General features: G+C 38.4%; 1 protein-coding gene across 6 annotated transcripts in view; it reads left to right on the top strand.

Moving 5' to 3' along the window:
- Positions 1 to 21,831, top strand: part of slc4a5a (solute carrier family 4 member 5a) — a 64,427-nt gene that overhangs the window by 39,564 nt on the left and 3,032 nt on the right. For 4 of the 6 annotated variants that reach the window (XM_055011427.1, XM_055011423.1, XM_055011426.1 and 1 more), the window contains 15 exons: positions 2,604 to 2,758; positions 3,048 to 3,176; positions 4,407 to 4,581; positions 6,329 to 6,462; positions 9,139 to 9,410; positions 10,807 to 10,868; positions 11,281 to 11,472; positions 13,167 to 13,280; positions 15,025 to 15,186; positions 15,519 to 15,697; positions 15,901 to 15,973; positions 16,817 to 16,885; positions 17,483 to 17,656; positions 18,136 to 18,315; positions 18,421 to 18,479. In XM_055011427.1, the coding sequence (XP_054867402.1) occupies positions 2,604 to 2,758; positions 3,048 to 3,176; positions 4,407 to 4,581; positions 6,329 to 6,462; positions 9,139 to 9,410; positions 10,807 to 10,868; positions 11,281 to 11,472; positions 13,167 to 13,280; positions 15,025 to 15,186; positions 15,519 to 15,697; positions 15,901 to 15,973; positions 16,817 to 16,885; positions 17,483 to 17,656; positions 18,136 to 18,315; positions 18,421 to 18,479 (2,129 nt within the window). The remainder of the gene's footprint in view (positions 1 to 2,603; positions 2,759 to 3,047; positions 3,177 to 4,406; positions 4,582 to 6,328; positions 6,463 to 9,138; positions 9,411 to 10,806; positions 10,869 to 11,280; positions 11,473 to 13,166; positions 13,281 to 15,024; positions 15,187 to 15,518; positions 15,698 to 15,900; positions 15,974 to 16,816; positions 16,886 to 17,482; positions 17,657 to 18,135; positions 18,316 to 18,420; positions 18,480 to 21,831) is intronic. The other 2 variants (XM_055011428.1, XM_055011429.1) reach the window with 2 other exon arrangements.

The raw sequence follows: 21,831 nt of genomic DNA, 5'->3' as shown, positions 1-21,831 counted from the left end.
CAGTATTGCCATTGTGTAGTGTGGAGTAGTTTTACAGTGTTTAAGCAAAGTTGCATGTGAACTGGTGTGCCTAGCTGCAGTGATTGGAGAAAGAGTTGGAGACTTCATAGACCTGAACATTATAGAGGAAGCAACAGTGTTACATCTAAGCCATTGCAACTTACATTCAACCATGTCGGTAACTATAGATGACTACAAATTGAATTTTGCAGTAATACTGATTTTGCCACAATAGTGCCATGGTTCTATGGATGGCTGTGTCAATTAGAGCATTTGTTTGGGTTTCAGTAAACGGTCTCCACTATTACCATCAAATATATCACCATCTCCTTCAATATTAATTTAGATAGCTTTGGTCAGTCCTTAACTTTACATATGTCAATATCATCAGGTCAAATTTGCAACTTATCAAAAACATTGGTTTATAATCAAATGTCTACAAAAATAATGACACAGCCATGACCCCCAACCATACTTTGTGCTAAATGCTACCGCTAACATTCTGAACTACAATGCTGAGTGTAGTAAACAACTAAATTTAGGTACGTTAGCATTGCCACTGTGATCATGGCAACACATTAACTTAAATGGACCCTCATTGAGTCGCTGGCACACCTAGAGACTCTTTGTTCTGTTTTTTGCCAGGACTTTATGCTGATGTTTCCAATTCAATCAATGGCAAAATGGTCACTCTGTTTTTTCTTGTGTTCACTGTATCTGAATATACCCTTAAAAAACTGTCTGGCTTCAATTATAAAACATGTGTCTTAATCAGTAATTCAATTTAAGTGTGAATCATTTCTATATTTTATTCAGCAACATAAAATGGGCTCAGGTATGCAATGAAATCCATCATGCAGCTGGATTAAAGACAATCTAGAAATTGGGCAGCATGGTGGAAAAATCTCTAATACATTCAGTGACTGTTCTACAGACCACTGGCTGTTTGTAGTATGGTGGGAGCGAGAAAATCAAAAAAGGTGCCGCATACCACTCATAAGAAAGTATATGTGTCATCCCCAGGCTTCAGATGCCTGCTGCTTTGAATTTTGAAAAGTTTCACTTGGTCCATACTTGTTTTTAGTTTACCGCCCTAATGACCTTTGCAGTGTGTTTGTCTTTGCAGTGGGCAGCGACCATTTATAAAACTACAATTTAACAAGCAACTAGTCATTGCCAACTAGAATGAGCCCTTTGACTTTTTTTCTATCATGGTTCTGTGCACTTGGCTTATTGTCTTTCTAGGACATGATTAGCTGCTGAATGGCATTTGTTTTTGAATGTAATCCAACAGTCAGATGTCAATATGGCTTCAGCAGTTTATGTTCAGTGTATCTCTAGAGGTCATCGAAGAAGATGGTTAGATCCCAGTTGTTAGAGCAGCACATATTGATTACTATCACCCTGATATACTGAAACGCTTTTCTAGGTCTGGGACTTTAATGCGTTAATTTCGATTAATTATTACAGCACCAATAACGCGTTAAAATAATAACTCGATTAATTGCACCCTCCTCAGTTCCCTCATTTCTGGCACACCGGTAACTCTGATGAACACTCCAGCCCAGTAGGTGGCGGTAATGAACCTGAAGTCTGTTTGTAGCCATGAAGAAGAAGCACAGGAAGCACTGAGTAAAGTCAGGCACTGGTGAACAGTGAAGGAACACGAGATTGAGCTTGTTGGGCAGAAGTTTTCCTTTTAAAAATCTTCCCGATGGCAACTTGGATAAAAGCCTGGTTGTGTGCAAATTTTACAACAAAGAGTTTTCTGATCACTGTGTCACTTCAATCCGACGGTATCACCTCAATGTAAAACATGTTGCTGTTAGCACCAGAGCTAACGTTAGCTACGAGTCATGCTAACGGCTAATGGTGTAGCCATCCCATAATAGACCACTTTTATAGACAGTGCTTGAGTTTACAGAAAGTCTTAAAATGTTGAATAAAATCGCTATAATTGCACTTAGATTTGCAGTAATCTGTGAATGTAGCAGACAGATGAAAAATACAGATAAATAGAAATGAAACATTTTTGTGGTTTAAGTTTTTACTCCGTCGAGGCTCTGCCTCCTTGGAGGAGGAATAACCTAAACAACAAAAATATCTCTTTCAATAACTTAATTATAAAATTTTTGTTTATAAAAAAATTACATAAATAAAAATTGATATTCCTGTAAAAAGAACCATCAAAATTATACCATTTATCAGACTCAGAAAAGATGAAAACAGAATGAATCTCTGGATTTTCAACTTTCTGAAGCTTCTTGAACTACTTATGCTGATTTTATCTGCCATACAGTAGAAAAAACTACTAAATCCAGGCTTTAAGTTATCAAAATCACTTTTTTCTATATGTCCCATTTTCCTTTTTTTAATATAAATTTTAAATTATAAACACATATATGTCTATTCATTGATTCAACTGTCAACCACAATTTTATTTGAATTGAAAAACTTCACTTATTGTGTCAAATATTGCTATTTGACAAAACTGCAATTAATTGCAATTAATTACAAAGCCTGTAATTAATTAGATTAAGTTTTTTAATCGCGTCCCACCACTACTCTCTTCCTTTCTTTCTCTCTGTCTCTCTCCCTCCCAGTTGTTCAGTGATGTAGCCTACAAGGCCAGAGATCGAGAGGACCTCATCGCAGGCATAGATGAGTTTTTAGATGAAGTGATTGTGCTTCCACCTGGAGAATGGGATCCCAAAATCCGCATTGAGCCACCCAAGAAAGTCACCTCAGCTGACAAAAGGTTAAAGTCTGACTAACTACCTCAGTAATGCTTAATCAGAATATTATTTGGTCAAAGTAGTGGAATTACAGCAAAACATATTGTTCCATGAAGCAATGCAACAGTTTAGAGTTTAATACAGGGTTCACTCGTGTCTCCATGTCGGCAAGCACCAGGCACAGTTTGAAACATGAAAAGCTTATGAAACATTTCCTACATCACTATGCAGCAGTCCTTTAATGAGTGTATATGACTGAAGTGATATGCCTCTTATTTACTTACATCTTTGGCATGTGCATAATTTCTGCAGGAAGTCAGTGTTTTCTTTAAATGAGCTGGGACAGATGAACGGCACAGCTGGAGGAGCAGGAGGACTGACTGAGGACGAGGAGATGCCAGCTCAACATGAGCTCGGAGAGGAGCTGGCATTCACTGGACGGTATGATGTCAAGGCCACTTGGCAAAACTGCTGAAAGGCTTGGGTCAAATGCTACCGGCCTGGCATATGGAAAGGAAATTTTATATAAAACAATCAAAATCTGGCAAAGTAGGCAAATTATTTGGGTGCCAACTCAACTCCCCACAAGACACATATGCTCCCTAAAGAGCACTTTAGCTACAACAACAAACATTAGTGTTCAGTCAAATGAGCAGTGTTGCACTGACAGTTACAGCTTTGCCTAAAATAACTAAAGTAATAACAGCAAATGTTCCTCCTCTTGTTTTGTCTTGTTCTCTGAATCTATATTGAAATTTTGATTTTATTCAGGTCAAATGCAGTGATCTTTTTCCAAAGATTGGTTACTACAAATCACATTGAGTACCAAATCTCCTCAAGTAGTGACTGGAACCCTCAAGTGTGGAGGGTTACACGCCTTTATTTGAAGCTTCCTTGTATTAGAACAGGCCTTTATCTCTATTTCCCTGATTGTGGTCACTATAATTGGTCACATTTTATTATAAAGGCTCGTTTTGATCCGCCTCAGTTTAACCTGTTAAAGTTACTACATTACTCTGTTAATACAAAATATTTCCTGTCACAATATCAAATCTAAAGTTGTGTCACCTTTCAGGGGACAGAAAGCCTTAATTTCTTAACAAGGTTTTTCTGGTGAAACAGTTTCAGACATACCATAAGCAACATCAGAAACAAGGAATCAAATGCTAGCATTGTACAAATACTTCTCTTTAGTTATCCAGAACAACAAATTGCGGGACATTGTTCTTTATTCGACAGGCAATAGAAGTTTATCCTCCCCTGTTTTTTTCCCAACTTGTATTTAGGGACTGACCTTTTTCTATGTCACCACATCCCAGGCTATTATCAGAGAACCAGCTTTTCTATAATTAAGTAAATTTTTATCTGAGGAAATACAGTAAATTTAGAAAGTCCTTTTTTAAAAAAAACAAAACAAAACAGGTAAGCTTAAACAGTGAGACAAAACTCAATACAGCTTTGAAATGTTATAGAAAATACACTTAGACTCTGACCTCTCTTGTCTACACATGTGTCTAGATATCACTTTAAGTCATTTTGTAAGTATCCCATCCACTCATGGGGAATGACAGGCTCTGTACTATCCTGCCTTAGAGAAAATCGTATGTGTCATACTGAGAAGTGGACTGTGTAAAGCATCCTAACCACTGTCAACATGTCAATATGCAACAGCTTCTGTGGTGGCCTGTACCTGGACATAAAGCGGAAATTGCCGTGGATACCAAGTGATTTCTACGAGGGATTTCACATTCAGTCCATCTCTGCTGTGCTGTTCATCTACTTGGGTTGCATCACCAACGCCATCACTTTCGGTGGTCTCCTGGGAGACGCTACCGACAATTACCAGGTAAGACAGAGGCCCAAACATAACAATTATAACAAGAATGTTTATTTTAGTTTATATAAACTAGATTTATTAATATGGTAAGTAGTTTTCACAGAGAAATACTATCAGAATTTGTTTCTAGCTTTGCACTACACAATATGTTACCTTACATGATTAGGTGGTTTAATAGAAAACAAGGAACAGTTAGTTTCTGCAGCGGTGGTTTGCAATTGTTATGTTATTGTGCCTGAAAGTTACAGAACAATGCATATGTATTTTGTAGTCCCTCTACTACACAAGATAGGTGTACATGACACACAGAGGAGTCCAGTGCCGAAACATACCTAGATTATCTACTGAGGCAAAGTGGTATTCATGTTTAACTTCACTGGAAAGGCTTTCACAGAGAACCAAATATAAATACAGGCAAGTAGCAGCACTAGATTAAAATCAAGTGATGTCAGCTCAGGAAGTTCAAGTGTAATTTGTGTGTCATATTTATGAAGTTAGGTCAGATATATAATCAGTCTTAAGCTGCACACAGCTATTTTCTGACACAAGTAACAGTGTTTTCCTCTGTGTAATTTAGTTTGTCCAGATGCAGATAACCTTCATCAGTGTGTCAGTCTTCTTTATGTGTGAGGAAAAACTACAGGATACCATCATTAATTTACTTGACTGCTCAGTCAGAAAACAGTGATGATCGATTAATATGAAGAGTGTCTGACAAATAAGTCTTACAGTCTACTGGACTGAGATCTGAGTATTTTTAGGTTTTTATAATTAGATCAGGTCTTCCTTTTTTTCTGTGTGTCCATGAATACCTTTGCACCAACTGATACATGATCAGCCACAACATTAGGACCACTGACAAGTGACGTGAATAACATTGGTCATACTGGTACTATAATAATAATAATGCATTTTGTTTATAAGGGCCTTTCTTGATACCATAGGTTTCTTTACAGGAAAATGTGGTGTTCTGCTGGAAAACCTTAGATTTTGGCATATATGTTGATGAGACTTAGACACCTAAATAAACGTTGTCCCAGAGCAAGCACACTCCTTCATGTGAATAACAGTCCCAAATGTCACTGGCCTACCCAGCAGGAAAATGCACCCCACCACATCACAAAAACGTCAATCAGGAACATCTTGGGGAACATGACAGTCGCCCAAGATGTTGGTTTGACCTCCAAACTTCCTAGACCCCATTCTGATCAGGCATCAACATTATGTAGTGGAACAAGTTTTATTCCCAGAGGCCCCACTGCACAACCCAGAGTACCCAAAGGATCCACTGCCAACGACCTGGTTCCAGACCCCATAGGACACCCTGAGAGGTCCTCTGGTCCAGACCCAATGGTTCAGAGCATTGCTGATGGCATAAGGGGGACCAACACAATATTAGACAGGTGGTCATAATGTTATACCTGATCGGTGTGTAAACACACATGCACACAAACACAGCTCCATGCAGGAATAATTTCAAAGACGTGCTTGGTCTTGCACTCATTCAAGCTGAAATACGACATCTTGACCCTGTGTTTAATGTCTGATGAATCCAAACAAAGCTGTCGCTATCTCCTCACACCCATTAATACACTGCTTTGTTTTTATCATCATTCTTCTTTTCCTCTCATCTGAAGTTGAATTTGCTGACTTAATTAGCAACATCACACAACACTTCTTTCTCAACTGTCATAGCTGTTTTCAACTTGCTTTGTGAATCTGAACTATTCCTGTCTTTCTCTTCTTCTTCTAATAGGGTGTCATGGAGAGTTTCTTGGGTACAGCCTTGGCTGGTTCTGTCTTCTGCCTCTTCAGCGGGCAGCCCCTCATCATCCTCAGCTCCACTGGACCCATCCTCATCTTTGAGAAGCTCCTTTTTGAATTCAGCAAGTAAGCTTCTTTCAAGCCAACTGAACCTACAGAAGACCATCATAGTGCTGTGTGCACCCTCCTTAATGTCAAAGCAACACAAACATTTTTATGACCCCACTGCATTATTAAATGTGTGATTACATTGCTCAGAATGAAGAGTTCCAATCAAAATGCTACTTACAGTGTATCTAGCTTTGATTTCCTTCAGGTTTGAATTTAAAGCATATTCACTGAAAACTTGTTTTGGTAGATGAACAGAGATGAATGTTTTTTACCTTTACCCCAATTTGCAGGCTGCTGTATCCAGATGACAGTTTTAGTAGGTCTTATTGGACTTTGATCTTTAATCTCAAGGCAATAACTTTTAAATTTAAACATGTCAATTAAATACACTCCTATACACAATGACTCAAATTACCTCTCAAATTTTGACCATCTAATGTAATATGCATACACAATGATCCAGTAAAATAAATTACGTATATAGCAAAGGAACTTCAAAAGGCTTACTAGAAAACATGACAGGAGAAAGACTGTTTGTAGATTATTTTTCAGGATAGTCTCCTTTCAAGTTCAAGTTTCACGATCCCTTTGCTGAAGAAGGTCACATCTTGAATTTCCAGATACTCCTTAACAGCATGCAAGATTCATAATCTCTCTGAAATTGGTCACTACACAAGTGGGATTTCAGTTTGGGGGTGACAGTTCAAAGCCACATTTGGCTGCTTCTGCCATCTTTACTGTGTGGGTGGATGGAGCATTGTCCTGGGGCAATAGCAGCCAGCTCCAAGCTTTTTTTCTCCTTTTTTTCTTTGATTTCTTCTTTTACTTGTCACAATTCTGATGCATAGTAGTCCCCATTGATGGTTTGATCCTTTTACAAGAAGCCAGTCAACCAATCATGAGCGTTCCTTTACTGCCCCAAAACACCTTGCCAACAGATGCCACTTGCTTGAACTTTTTGGGAGCCGGAGAACCGCTGTGTTGTCATCGTTTGGTTGGAATCATAGAATCAAAGCAAATGAAGTCTCATCCTGGATCAGAAATGTTCTGAGGAATTAAGTTGGATCAGCCTGAAAACAAGCCAAAAGTATCCTCGAAATTTCAATTCTCTTTCATTTCTGATCTGGTGTCAACATATGGGGCTCCCATCTTGCAAACAGTTTTATATCCACCAGACGTCAAAACAGCGTGAACTGGGCCAGCACTGATGTCCATGGTTTCCGCTATGTGTTGGACAGTCACATGTTTATCATCATGATTAGTGGTGAATGGCCTGTGGTGTTTGATTTTGGGTGTCCCGACAGTGGGTCATCTTCAGTGCTCTCCCAGCCCCGCTTGAAATTAGCAATCCACTTCTTTACGACTGAATCAAGAAGTGTCTTCAACAATACTAGATACTTTATCCCACTTCTGGCTTCTTTCTTTTGTTTCCCTCTCACCTACTACCTGTTTTCAAAGAACGTCACCTGCAAAGAAATGACGACTAACATTTGAGTTTTTGTGGACAGTGATATAAGGCTTTTCAGTATACAGTTATGTCTCACAATGGGAGTTATGCCGTTTATTCCCAGGTGAGGCTGAGAATTTTTTAAAGTACCCTCATATTGACAAATGTCAAAGGGTTCAATGATCATCAAAAATACACCCAGTAGACAGGCCAGCCCGATACCTACTGAGGAGCTCAGTGACATTCAAACATTATTTAACACTGGGGTGCTTGTCAAATTTTCACATATTTTACTGTGTATTACTAATGTTCATTTATTAGGTTAAACCTAAATTTCAAAGGGAGGGTCCACTGTATACAAATAATAGAACAGAAAATTTTGAGATGTATTACTAAAGAGTAAAGTTTAGTTGTCCACATTTCATTGTGAAAAGAAAAGAAAAAGCTTTAATTATCACAGCAGCAAAGAGGCTGGTTGATGGGGGAAAACTTCTTTCTGTGAACTTTTGTTCTAAAAGTTTTTATGTTTCAAATGTTTTTAATTTGTGATGCATAATTTTCAAAGGTAGCAAGCTATAAATCCTGAAGGTTTCCTTTCTAATGAAGGAAGGTATTAACTACGATTGTATGTACTTTATTTTTGAGCATTTGCACACTATTCTTTTTTCAATTCAGTATAAGGTCTAGTTTTTTAATTGGAAAAGTTTATTGACCTGGATGGATTATACTAAAACCCTTTGTCTATGTGAACTTTGCTATTTTTTTAATTAACTTTTTTTTTGTTTGTTTGTTTTTTTTTGCCATATTTAAATTGTGGATGTACGTCTGAGTACCAAAACATACTCAGATCTCTGTGTTGGATTTAATGCTTTCACAGACGAGGTTTCTAATCTGACACAAATGAGGCCTTCTGGTGTGAATTTCTGTCCTTTTCTGTAATGAAACTCGTCTTTTTAAACACATTACCAATATTTATGTATACTGCAGCTGCACTATTAATAATATAGAAAGAATGGCTGTTCTAAGATAAAACATATACGAGAGTTATGACTGGTCACTTGTAAGAAGCTTTGTTTCCAAGAAATTTTTACACTATTAATATCTTCACATTCTAGCCACATAGAAAATGTGCTAAAGTGCACCCATTATATAATGTTTATATATAAATATGTTTGTGTTTGCTGTATATTGACTTCTCTTCGTCCGTGCATTCACTGTGCTTCTCTCACCTCTTACTTCCAAAGGAACAACAGCATAGATTACATGGAGCTGCGTCTGTGGATCGGCATCCATTCCTGCCTGCAGTGTTTCGTTCTTGTAGCTACAGATGCCAGTTACATCATCAAATACATGACGCGCTTCACAGAGGAGGGCTTTTCCAGTCTCATCTCCTTCATTTTCATCTCTGATGCCATCAAGAAGATGGTGGGCTCCTTCAAATATTATCCCATCAACACCGACTTCAAGCCTGACTACGTGACCACGTACAAGTGCGAGTGCCTGGCTCCAGACCCGAGTGAGTTCACCCCTTGGCTCAGGGAGACAGAGGGGAATTGTCCAGCAGAAGGCAGTGTGGCCACAAGTGGCCTTTGGGGCTCATTAAGTCAACATCTCAGGCAGATTGTAGAAGAGAGCAGACCCACCTGCAGAGAGTTTATCTCACCCTTTATTTATGAACACTGTAAAAGTTCTTCTTTCATGTTTCACTCCATTTTCATAACATAACTACCTAACTTTTTCCAAACAGAAATCAGTTTACAGTTCAAAACAAACTATGAACTGGTTCACAGCACAGGCCCTGCTGTTGGGCTTGCCTCATTTTCAATATCTAACTATACAGAAATAAATGGATGTTTGAGACTTAATGCATTAGTTAAATGTCCAGACAGCATTTTCTAAATGGTTTAAAGTGGTTGAAAAAATAAAACACTATAATAAATAACTATAGTGGGGACTCAGCCACATCTAAGTCAAAATCCATTGACAGTTGTCTGTTTGTATTTTCATGGTATGGTCACTCAAATATGATTTAACATCACCCACAGAGTCCTGATATTACAGATTATTTTAGACATTAGAGTATTTGAGTTAAACAATAGCAATCATAATAACATTTCATAATTTTCCCAAATTCAGAGGCCTACACTGTAGGCAATAATGTGCATGTTTGGCAGGAGTGTGTATGAGTAGAATACACAGATACAACCTACTGCACATGTATTGACCTCAAAGTGGAGTTGTATAGTAATACCAACTACGTGTCTGTTGGTGTCCACAGCTGTGCATGTGCTAATAATACTATCTCACATGCTCTGTGATTGGCAAAGTACCAAATATATATTTCAGATAATTAATTGATGGTGTCAGTATTACAGTTTGTCTACCACAGAGGATTGACAAATTGATTTTCCAACTATAAAAGCTCAATGCATATGTTAGCCCAAGTTCTTTTATAACCCAGTATTAAGGATCAAATTGTACTCTACCAAATATATGCACCTTGTATCAGCTGTTGTCTGTTATGATAACCAGGATGATGAAACTGTTCATGGAGTTCAAGGGTTTAAAGATATTCACTCCATCATTGTAAAGTTCCCACATCCTTAGTATCTAACTAATCTGTTTTGGAAATGTCAGAAATTTGCAGTAATTTATGTAAACAGTGATTTCTGTAACTGATTTGCCTCATGTTTGCTTTCACCATGCACAAACAATGTGGCTGCCATCCTTTACAAGTGAGTTTTTTTTGTTTGTTTGTTTATGTGCATGTCAGTGTCTGTGAATCAGTCTCCAAAGCCCAGCAGCTGGATTCTCATCATGTTTTGCATTTCTTTTTCTTCCTTCTTTATCCTCTTCATTTTCTGTCTCATTACCTTCCTGTCCTTCACTGTCTCTCCCCCATTCATACACAGTGGCTGCAATGATCTTCAATGGGTTAGTTCCTATGCCAGATAACAGCTCTACTGTCTCTGGGGTAAGTGGTTGTTTCCATTCATTTGACTTTTTTTTTTTTTTTTTTTTTTTTTTTTTTTACTCTATTTTGGCGCATTGTATTTCAAGCTGAATGTTTACTGGGCTGGTGACATTTCAGCTGTAAAATGAATTACAAGAGTTGTTTTGAAGCCCACATGACAAAGCGAAATAAGCAAAATGGTTTGTTTACAGCTAACCAGGTATGAGTTCTGTCTGACAAAGAAGTCGCTTTGCTTTCCTCTTTTTCTCCTTTGTTTGTTTCTCACTGTCTCTCCCATTAACCTCTCGCTCCCCTGTGTGGATAATAACTTTACATCTGTGCTGACAATTTTCAATCTGCCCGGGCCTTTGTCAAAACACTTCACTCTTTTTCATCCTCTCCTGTCTCCCCACCACTGCCACCACCATCCCAGTTGAATGTGACAGCTCTGGACTGGAGCCAGCTAAGCAAGAAGGAGTGTCTGAAGTACGGAGGCTCTCTGGTGGGAAAGTCCTGCAAGTTTGTCCCAGATCTGGCCCTCATGTCCTTCATCCTCTTCTTCGGCACCTACTCCATGACCGTCTCCCTCAAGAAGTTCAAGTTCAGCCGCTACTTCCCCACGAAGGTGACAGAATCAATTTGTAAATATATCTTTCTGTGTCTATATCTTTTTGTGTCTTTTTAAATGAAAAAAACAAACACTGCAGAAAAAGTGAAAATCCAATTAAAATGAAATTTATCTTGAGAAGTTTTCTGGTAGGCAAACAAAAGTTGTGTTTACATTCAGTGTTTCTTACCTAATTAAATTATGCTTCATGCAAAAAGGTTTTCAATATTCTCATCCTAAATCCCTACTTTTTTATTAACACTTTTAATAACACTTTTGTTCTGTGACAACAAAAACAGTGATCAGAAAACTCACAGGATACCTTTAAGATTATTTTAAATGCAAGAAATCAACACCTGTAGGAATGCAAAAGTACATAATAATTACAACAATGATATTATTTGTAGCAAAAGGAATTCAACCCTCTGAACCCCTAGGCCTACTTGAGGGTTTGAAAGGCACGCTATGTTATTTTTTTAAAAAAATCACCAAAAATACATAGTCTCCATCAGATCCAGTAAAAAAAAAATTAAATCTGCACTTCTTAGCGCAACTGAGAAGCCTTGAGGAATGTCAAAACTGTAGGGATTATTTGACTGAACTGTAGGCTGTGTTTACACAGAATAGAAAAGACACAACAAGAAAGAGTAAGATGGAATGAAAATGTATTTGATCAATAAAATAAATGTAGCATGTCACAAAAATGCACTAGTCCAGAGGAGCAAGTTGCTGGATCATACATCATTCCATCCATCATCAATACACCACTATCCTCCAGAGTCTATCCCAGCTGACTTATGGTGATGGCAGGGGACACCTGGACAGGTAACAGTCTATCACAGGGCTACACACAGAGACAAAAAATCACACTCACATTCACACCTACGGACAATTTAGAATCACCAATTAACCTGAGCATGTTTTTGGACTGTGGGAGGAAACCTTTTTCAGAAATCCTTTGGTTTTTTTTATTTGTTTCTTTTGTTTATTTTGTGTGTGTGTGTGTGTGTGTGTGTGTGTGTGTGTGTGTGTGTGTGTGTGTGTGTGTGTGTGTGTGTGTGTGTGTGTGTGTGTGTGTGTGTGTGTTTGGTATAATTTATGGCATTATAACTTTGTTATAATGCACAGATAACATTTTGAGTTCTCTCTACTTCTGTCCATGGTTGTGCTGTTTCCATGGAGGTGCAGAACTTTGTATAGCTGTGAAAAATGAGTCCACAGTCAGTAAAAATGTCACAGGAACAAAAAATCTGCAGAAACTCCTCAGGGTCCAAAGGGTTCAAGTATTCTGAGAACCAGGAAACAAATTAATGTTTACTAAATCAATTTTCACTACAATTGCAACACTTTTTCAGACAGAAGGCCTGTTTCCTGTCATTTTTGATGCATAATATATCTTTTAGCAGCATATAATGACCATAGTGTTGATTTTCTGTTGGTTCAGTCTCCTCAGTTCCTACACAATTCTGCTGCACGCCTGTCCGGTGTCTCATTTGTAGCAGGAAGAGTAAAGTCAAACAGACAACAAACAGCTGATCCCTTTGTTTTCAAGACACAAGGATTATCTTTGACACAAGGGAACTTGGCCATGGCTCCATTTTTTTAATATTTATCACTTGCTTCCCTTTAGACATCATCTCTGTTTGCATTTCTGCAAAGAAATTGTTGTTTTTCTCATTTAGACTCTTTTATGTCTCTTTCTCTGGCAACAGCTGAGGAAACTTATCAGTGACTTCTCTATCTTCATGTCCATCATGACGTTTGTTGGACTCGATATGTTGATGGGACTCAAGACCCCCAAGCTGATTGTCCCAACAGAATTTAAGGTAATACACATTATTATCAAATTGTACTTATTTAGAAATAAAACAACTATCTCAAAACAGTTTCAAAAATTAGCTGCTCTAAAGCGAATCAGGTATTTTAAAGTGTGGATGCCTAGTCTCCTAGACTGGATGGTAGCAGATTAAACAAACTCCAGTCATTTTCAGACACGGGATATGTAATGTTGTTGCTTCATCAGTTTATTACTGTCATTCAGACATAAGTACTTTTATGTCAATGTTCCTCATGGTTTCAATCAGACATACCCACCACAGTAAACTACAGAACCACAACATATGCACAAGACTTGACAGTACATCAAAGGATGAATTATGCATTATAATGCATAACAAATAAAGGCTAATAGCAGCTTATCAAGCTAATTTATTTATCTTTTCCTAAACACTAAAAGATTCTGTTGTGCAATGATAATCTAACCACCACTTTCCCAGCAGTAAAGATCCTGTCTCCATGTCTGAGATCATTTATGATTATAACAAATGAAAATACTGCTGTTGCTCCTTGTGTAAATGCACGCAGCTCCTCAATTTTGGAGACACTCGTGGATTCTCCGGCTGTTTAATGTTGCAATTGCTTAATAAACTCAGATTAAACACTCCTAACAACAGCTGGAAGCAACAAACTAAACTGTGACTGACTGTGTGACAGCTCACTGGTCTGATGTGAAGAAAAGTACGTGGTGTGAACGGCTGTTAGATAATTTATAATTACAAGCAATCAATGTATTCTAGTGCTGTGGTGCAGGGATTTAATAAACTCAGAGGAATGTGGGGATTTTGGATGAATATTATTTTTGAAATGTGGAAAAACCTTTCCTTAATCATTTCACACAAGTTCAAGCACCATTGCCTGTGCATGCTCATCCGTTAATGTGATTGGGTGTTGTGTTCAAAGTGAACTTTTGGATTTGCAAACAAAACCTTTGGACAATTGAACAATTCAAATATCCATCCATCCATCATTTATACACCGCTCAGTCCTCATTAGGTTCGTGGGGGTGCTGGAGCGCATCCCAGTAGACTTGGGGCGAAGGCAGGGGACACCCTGGAGAGTTCGCCAGTCTGTTGCAGGGCCACATATACAAACAATCACACTCACATTCACACCTGTGGGCAATTTAAAGTTACCAATTAACCTCAGCATGTTTTTAGACTGTGGGAGGAAGCTGGAGAACCTGGAGAAAACCCACATATGCACAGGGAGAAAATGCAAACTCCGTACAGAAAGAGCCCAGGAAAGCTGGGACGCGAACCGGGGATCTTCTAGCTGCAAGACAAAAATGCTAACCACCACGCCACTGTGCAGCCCACACAATTCTAATATAATGATTAAAAATGTCTTGTAATGATCTTTTTGGGTCTACAATGTTCCGCTGTGTCAATAAACTATTGTTCAAAAGTTTGGGGTCACCCAGGCAATTTCATGTTTTCCATTTTCCACTTTTATTCATGTGCTAACATAATTGCACAAGGGTTTTCTAATCATCAATTAGCCTTTAAACACCATTAGCTAACACAATGTAGTATTAGAACACAGGAGTGATGGTTGCTGGAAATGTTCGTCTGTACCCCTATGGAGATATTCCATTAAAAATCAGCTGTTTCTAACTGGTCATTTACCACATTAACAATGTCTACACTGTATTTCTGATCATTTTAATTTGATCTTCATTGAAAAAACTGCGATCTCTTCTCTTCTTTCTTCTTTCTTCTCTTCTTTCACCAGCCAACTCGGCCGGACCGTGGCTGGCTGGTGATGCCTTTCGGTAAAAACCCATGGTGGATATATCTGGCCAGCTTCGTTCCTGCTCTCCTCGTCACTATCCTCATCTTCATGGACCAGCAGATCAGCGCAGTCATTGTTAACCGCAAGGAGAACAAGCTTAAGGTAAGTGTGCTACTCCTATATGCTGCTTATTGGTAAAAAAAAGATTTTTAAAAAACGAAACTTTTTGAAAGATCAAATTAAGTTCGATTATGTTTGATTCAAATTCCTTTTTACCACATTTAATGATGATACTGTTCTTTTGTTATAATTCAAAATGGTATTATTGCATGTTGCCACTATTTTGAACTTCAATTTAATTCATTTGTCAATCAGATGTATTTCTTCAAGACCTGAACATCAAAGTCAGAATAATACTCAGAAGATGGCAAAAACAGCTTTGAAACCTATAATGAGGTCTTTATAATATGATCTGTGTCTGGTTTCCCTTGCAGAAAGGCTGTGGCTACCACCTGGATCTGTTTTGGGTGGGCGTCCTGATGGCCGCCTGCTCCTTCATGGGCCTACCCTGGTACGTAGCTGCCACCGTCATCTCCATTGCCCACATCGACTCTCTCAAGATGGAGAGCGAGTCCAGCGCTCCAGGAGAGCAGCCACAGTTTCTCGGGGTCAGGTTGGTCCACAGTAAAAAAATACAAAGACCATAGAAGTAAAAAGAGAACTGTCAGCTGTGGAAATAGGCCCTTCAGGCTGCCGCTGGTAATATCACAGTATGAGAGAAACCCTGTTCTGAATCCTTTGTAGTTGAAATAGAAAAGCCTTGTGAAACTGACTTGACACTCTCTTGTGTATATTTCATTAATGTCAAATATACAGAGAACAAAGGGTGACAGGAATTTTGGTGTTTGCTCTTACTGGAGTCTCCATCTTCCTCGCTCCAGTACTTAAGGTATGAAGCACATGACAGATGAATCACGTTTCCAATATGTGAACAGTACATGGCTTTGTACAGTGTGCTGTCTGCTGTTGCTAGTGTTTAATGGGGAGCAAAACCATGTGATGACTGACAGGACTGAAATTGAAGTGGCGGTGTCTTCTTCACCTTTCAACCAAGCATATGCTCCCTGCTTCTTAACCAAATAATCCCAACCATTGATACCCAATTTAGCAGGTTAGCTTCTCTTAGCTAGGCCTTGAGGAACTGTTAAATCAAGTCACTTATTATTGTTATTCATATAGCTTAAAACAACAGTCACTGAGCCAAAGTGCATTCCAGTAGAGAAAAATTATCAGCATAACAGATTTTTCTAACAAGTTTGAATCTCAAGATAAAAGACCCTACAGTGTTATTTATTGTGTAAATTAACCCCACTCAAGTTTAAGACCCTACAATACCATATACTCAATATTATATTATTTAGTGAATTTTCTGCTGCCCTCTTGGCGAGGTCTCCCTTGTAAAGGGAGACCTCTGATCTCAATGGGACTAACCTGGTTAAATAAATATACTCTAGAAAGTGTACCTCTACTACTTTCACTAATAATTAAATAAAATCGAACTCCAGTAAGTTAAGTTTTGCTAACTAATTAAAGAATTTGATAATTTAATGGGTCATTTATATTCTGTATGTTCCGTGGTGTATTAATTCAATGATTTATTTCACAATTGTTTATTTATCTAACATAGATTACTTTGGTTCTCCATTCTACTTCTCATGTTAGCAGTCTATTAGCATATTCATATTCTGAGTGTAGTTTCTTACATGTTATCTGTCCTGACTGTTGCTTGTAGTTCATTCCCATGCCTGTGCTGTATGGTGTCTTCCTCTACATGGGCGTAGCTTCTCTCAGTGGAATTCAGGTACGATGCGTGCCATACGTTTTTGGTATTTATCATAATAAATTGAGTTATTGTTGCTTGGCATCTCAATTATTGCTTTTCCCATAGAAAACAGAAGGTGTCTTATTTAAAACTATCAAACAAAGTGAAGAAACAGGTAGTTAGGCTGGGTTTTTCTGTAGTGTACATGCAGACTGTATAGACCAAAAAAAATCACATGAAAAAAATACATAGGATTTGCTATAAACGTCAGAATTTTGTATATTGCATGGAAGGAAAGAACAAGTGATATGTATCTGTGGGTTAAATATGTCAACTACATCTGTAGAGTACATATGTGTCAGTATACGCCTCTGGTGCCCAGGTGTCTCAATCCATAACCCACATGTTGGACTAACAATGCTACATATTTGAAATCACCTACAAGAGCAGATGCTCCTCAGTAACTATCCTCCAAAAAACTGCACAGGCAAGCAGAGCTGTTACGCATACACAGATCTCTCCTAAAAACTTTGGGACTAGTCATTCATACCATAGGTATCCATCTAATTAACCTGTGCCACTTAGACCTTATGCTCTTTTGTCCCCTCTGCCCCCTTGTCTCATTGTCCTCCCCAGTTCTGGGACAGGATTAAGTTGTACATGATGCCGTCCAAGCATCAACCAGACTACTCTTACCTCCGTCATGTTCCTCTGAGGAGGGTACACCTGTTCACGCTGATCCAGATTATGTGTCTGGCTGTGCTCTGGATCCTCAAATCCACCTTCCTGGCCATCATATTCCCTGTCATGGTAAATGTGCTAAAATACTCACTTCTGTAACACAGATTTTTATGAATCCTTGTGTCATTGGTGGAGAAATGAGGCAGCCGTTTTGAACCATTTCACACAAGATTTTAGTCCACATCTTGTTGGATCAGATAATTTGAAACAATTTGGCAGACAAATGCATGAAATAAAGGTTTCAGAATGCTTCAAACATGCCCCAGAGGGGGTCAGAGATATGCTTCCTCTTTAACAGTGCTTACAAGTCAAATGAAATATCCATATCAAAATAAATTTTTACTGAATGTACAGAACCATGATGAGTGAATGTAAATATTAGAAGAGGAAGTCACTTGATATCACTATGCATAGCAGTGATTCATGCTAATGTCATTTCCAAATGCCATCCAGTTAAATCATATGCAGAACATAGGTCAGATATGAGATGAATGTTCATGGAGTTAAAACAAGGCTGCGTGTCTGAACATCTGCATATCAAACACCAGATCCTGGGTCTGATGGTGGTCAGGAAGATGCTGGACATGGTCTTCTCCCGACACGACTTGGCCTGGCTGGACGACCTCCTGCCTGAGAAAGAGAAGAAGAAGAAGGATGACGACAAAAAGAAAGGGAAGGGGAAGGAGAAGGAAAAGAAGAAGTCCAAAGCAGACGACAGTGAGGAGGAGGTGAGAAACTCAATCTTCTGCTGCCCTCTGTAGGACAACTGGGTTAAGACATGAAGATCTGATGGTTTGTGTCTACGCTGTATGTGTGTTTGTGTTTCCTCGCAGGACAAGTACCACGCCTACTCCAACCACTCACCCAGCTCAGAGTCGGACTTGGATCGCAGGTACTGTGTTCTAAAACTGCACATCCCCTACCAAGATCTCGTCTATCCTGATGTTGCACAGTCTCAGTGGGGAGCGTACTGCCAGCGAGCTGCTGCACACATGTAGAAATGTACACAAAGAAACTATGCAGGGGTCAGTTCACACAAATTACAAAAACAGCATTGGCACTTCACCACTGACATAGCTTTATGATTTATCTCAATCAGCAATCTCATGTGGTACGAAACAGTGGATTCTATCAGAACATTAAGTTAAATATTAAGTCCTATATTGCACTGTACTGTATTAAACTTCAGTTTTGAAGAACTTGTACCTAATCTAAGTATTTGCTTTCTATGAAACTTTATAGTTCCACTCCACTGCATCTCAGAGATAATTATCGTCTTTTTTATTCCACTACATTTATGTGACTGCTGTATTTGGTTGTTGATTTGCAGGTTCAGATTAACATTGAATATAGTCAACAAATAAATTCTAATATAATGTAATAGATTACGACATCTAGTGGTATATAATATAGTTACAATTAGCCCCCCATCCCAAGTCAAAAACATTAAGGTATCCACAGTTACAACCCAATGATATAATTAATATAGTATGTTTGCAGATAGAAGTTTTCTTCTTCTTCTTCTTCTTCTTCTTCTTATTATTATTATTATTATCATTATTATCATTGGTATTACAGACACATTTACTCGGCACTTACAGGCTTAATCAGCATTGGCAAGAGCTTGAATGGACCAGACATCAATTTATATGTAAAAGTCTCCCATTCCCATTGCAATATATTTAGCTGCTAATACTGTGGTATTTCTACTACACTAAAACAGACTATTTCTACATTGTTGCACTGGTACTTTTATAATGGTGAGTGTGCAGGGTTTACTGGGGCCTACTGGCAGAAATAGAGCATAGTATTTACAATAATGTTCTCAGTGTCTAATCACATGCCATTATGTTTTAATTATCTTAAAATGAGCCCTTTATATCCACCAAGTCCACCAAGTGGCACCATCACGTTTCTCGAGTAACCCAAATAGACAAACCCAATACTGGATCTTCTGGCCTTTTGCATTTTGTTGCATTTTTAGTACATGTTAGGAAGGAGATGGTAAAGTATGGGGTAGTCAGATGGTTGCAACACGCAACCCCACTGCTAGATGCTACTAAATCCTACAAAGTAAAACTTTAATCACTCCTTTTTCCCGCTGGAATTTAATGTACATTGCATATAGACTTCATTCTCACCGAGAAATTCCAAGCAGAGTGAGGAGCAGCGACAGCAACCTTCCCCTCAGGGGTTCATAGACTCAGAGCCTACAAGTATGGCAGCAAGCATAGAAATAAAAACTGAGTAGGATTTTAATGGCTCAAGTACAATGAAATGATTTCAAAATACTTCTAATATATGCTACATTATAATAGCAGACAAGCTGCATTTCATTACTGAAAAAATATGAGGATGGGGTGAAAACAAATCGGGAAAGAACTGTGTGAGAAAACACCAGAAAGAGATTCACAGTCAGAATTGACACTCAGCAGAACTTCTGGTTTTCCAAGCACTTATGACAGTTTGACCAGGGCTAGTTCTCTCTCTGAACCGGCCCTGGTCTAAGTGCTCCTTAAATTATCTTTGCATGAAACCATCTTATCATTTGGGTGTTGTATGTAATGTCGGTGTTTCAACAGCCTTGTGTTGACAGTCAAAACTGGCTTGTAAGCACAGCTTCTGAAATGTCTGCTTCTCAAATTTCTGCCTCCTCTGCAATGCAGTGGATTTGATTTTATTTATTTATTTATTTTTTTTGTGGTGTTATCAGCAATGGAAAACCATTAAACTGAGTTGCAGCATCTCTCTCTCTCTCTCTTACTCTGCATAATCCATTCTTTCTTGGATAGAAAGTAGTTCCACTAAAAACTGTTCACAGTGAGTTCTGTAGACTCTCCAAACTAACTGGTATAGGGTTTCTGTACTTTTTGGTGATTTTAATACAAGAAAAAGTGTAATTCTCTATGCTGCAAGCACCCTAAATTCCATTTGTCTCCATTATAATGCAGAAATCTATGAGACAGTTATCTCAAACTGTGGCCAAACATTTTTTTTTGCATGGCTAAATAGCAGTATAAGCAGTGTAAGCTATGGTACTACACTTGTAAAAAGTATTCACCCCACTTAGAAGTGTTCCCCTTTAATTGCATTTCAACATTAAATCATAATCCATCTGTTTTTGCTCTTTTGAAAATATTTTGAAAAAAAAAGACTCATTAATGTCAAAGTTGAAACAGATTTCTATCAATTTATGTCAGTTAATAAAAAATACAGAATGCAAATATGTGATTGCATAATTGTCACCCCATTCAAGTCAGTGTTTAGTAGATATACCTCTGACTACAATTAGCCTGTGTGGATAGGTCTCAGTCAGCCTTATACATCTGGAAACTAAATTAAACCCCATTCATGCTTGCAATAACTGCCGGTTGCATGAGAATCGTGAGTTAACAGCCGGTTTCAAGTTCAGTCACACACTCTTAATTGAAGTCTGGGCTCTGACTTGGCCACTCCAGCGTTCACCTTGTTGTCTTGAAACCTTTTCTGTGTAGCTTTGGCTGTATGCTTCCGGTCATTGTCTTGCTGGAAAACAAATATTCTCTGAAGTCACAGTTCTCTCGCAGACTACATCAGGTTGTCCTTCAGAATTTCCTTATACCTTGCTGCATTCATTCCCTCTACCTTTACAAGCCTTCTAGGGCCTGCTGCTGAGATGCATCCCCACGTCATGATGCTGCCACCACCATGCTTCATGGTGGGGATGGTGGGTTTGTGATAATGTGCAATGTTTGGTGTTCACCAAATATAGTGCCTAGTCTGATCGCTAAAAGTATCAATTTTGGTCCCATCAAACCTTCTTCCAGTTGACTTGAGAGTCTTCCACATGTCGTTTGGTGAAGTCTAGTCTGGATTGTATCTATTAAATATAAGCCGCTCTCCAATAAAACCTGGCAACAGTTATTGTATGAATAGTCTCCCATCACAACTGCTGAAGCTTGTAACTCCTTCGAAGGAGTCATAGGTGTGTTTAAGTTTTGAGGACAGCCCTGATCTAAGCAGATTTACAGGTGCCATGATTCTTCCACTTCTAAATGATGGATTTAATAATAGATACAGATGTGTGTATACTACAATCACTCGAGACATTTACTGCAGTCATATGATTTACTAACTGTGTGACTTCTAGCACCAATTGGCTACTCATGTGAATTAGGTAAGGTAAGGTGAGTTCATTTAAAGGGGGTGAATACATATGCAATCCTTTATTTTACATTTTAGATTTTTAATTAAGTTTTCACTTT

The sequence above is a fragment of the Amphiprion ocellaris genome, chromosome 6 (assembly GCF_022539595.1).
Source record: "Amphiprion ocellaris isolate individual 3 ecotype Okinawa chromosome 6, ASM2253959v1, whole genome shotgun sequence".
NCBI lineage: Eukaryota > Metazoa > Chordata > Actinopteri > Pomacentridae > Amphiprion > Amphiprion ocellaris.
The sequence above is the reverse complement of the archived record's forward strand: the minus strand, read 5'-3'. Positions and strand labels throughout refer to the sequence as shown.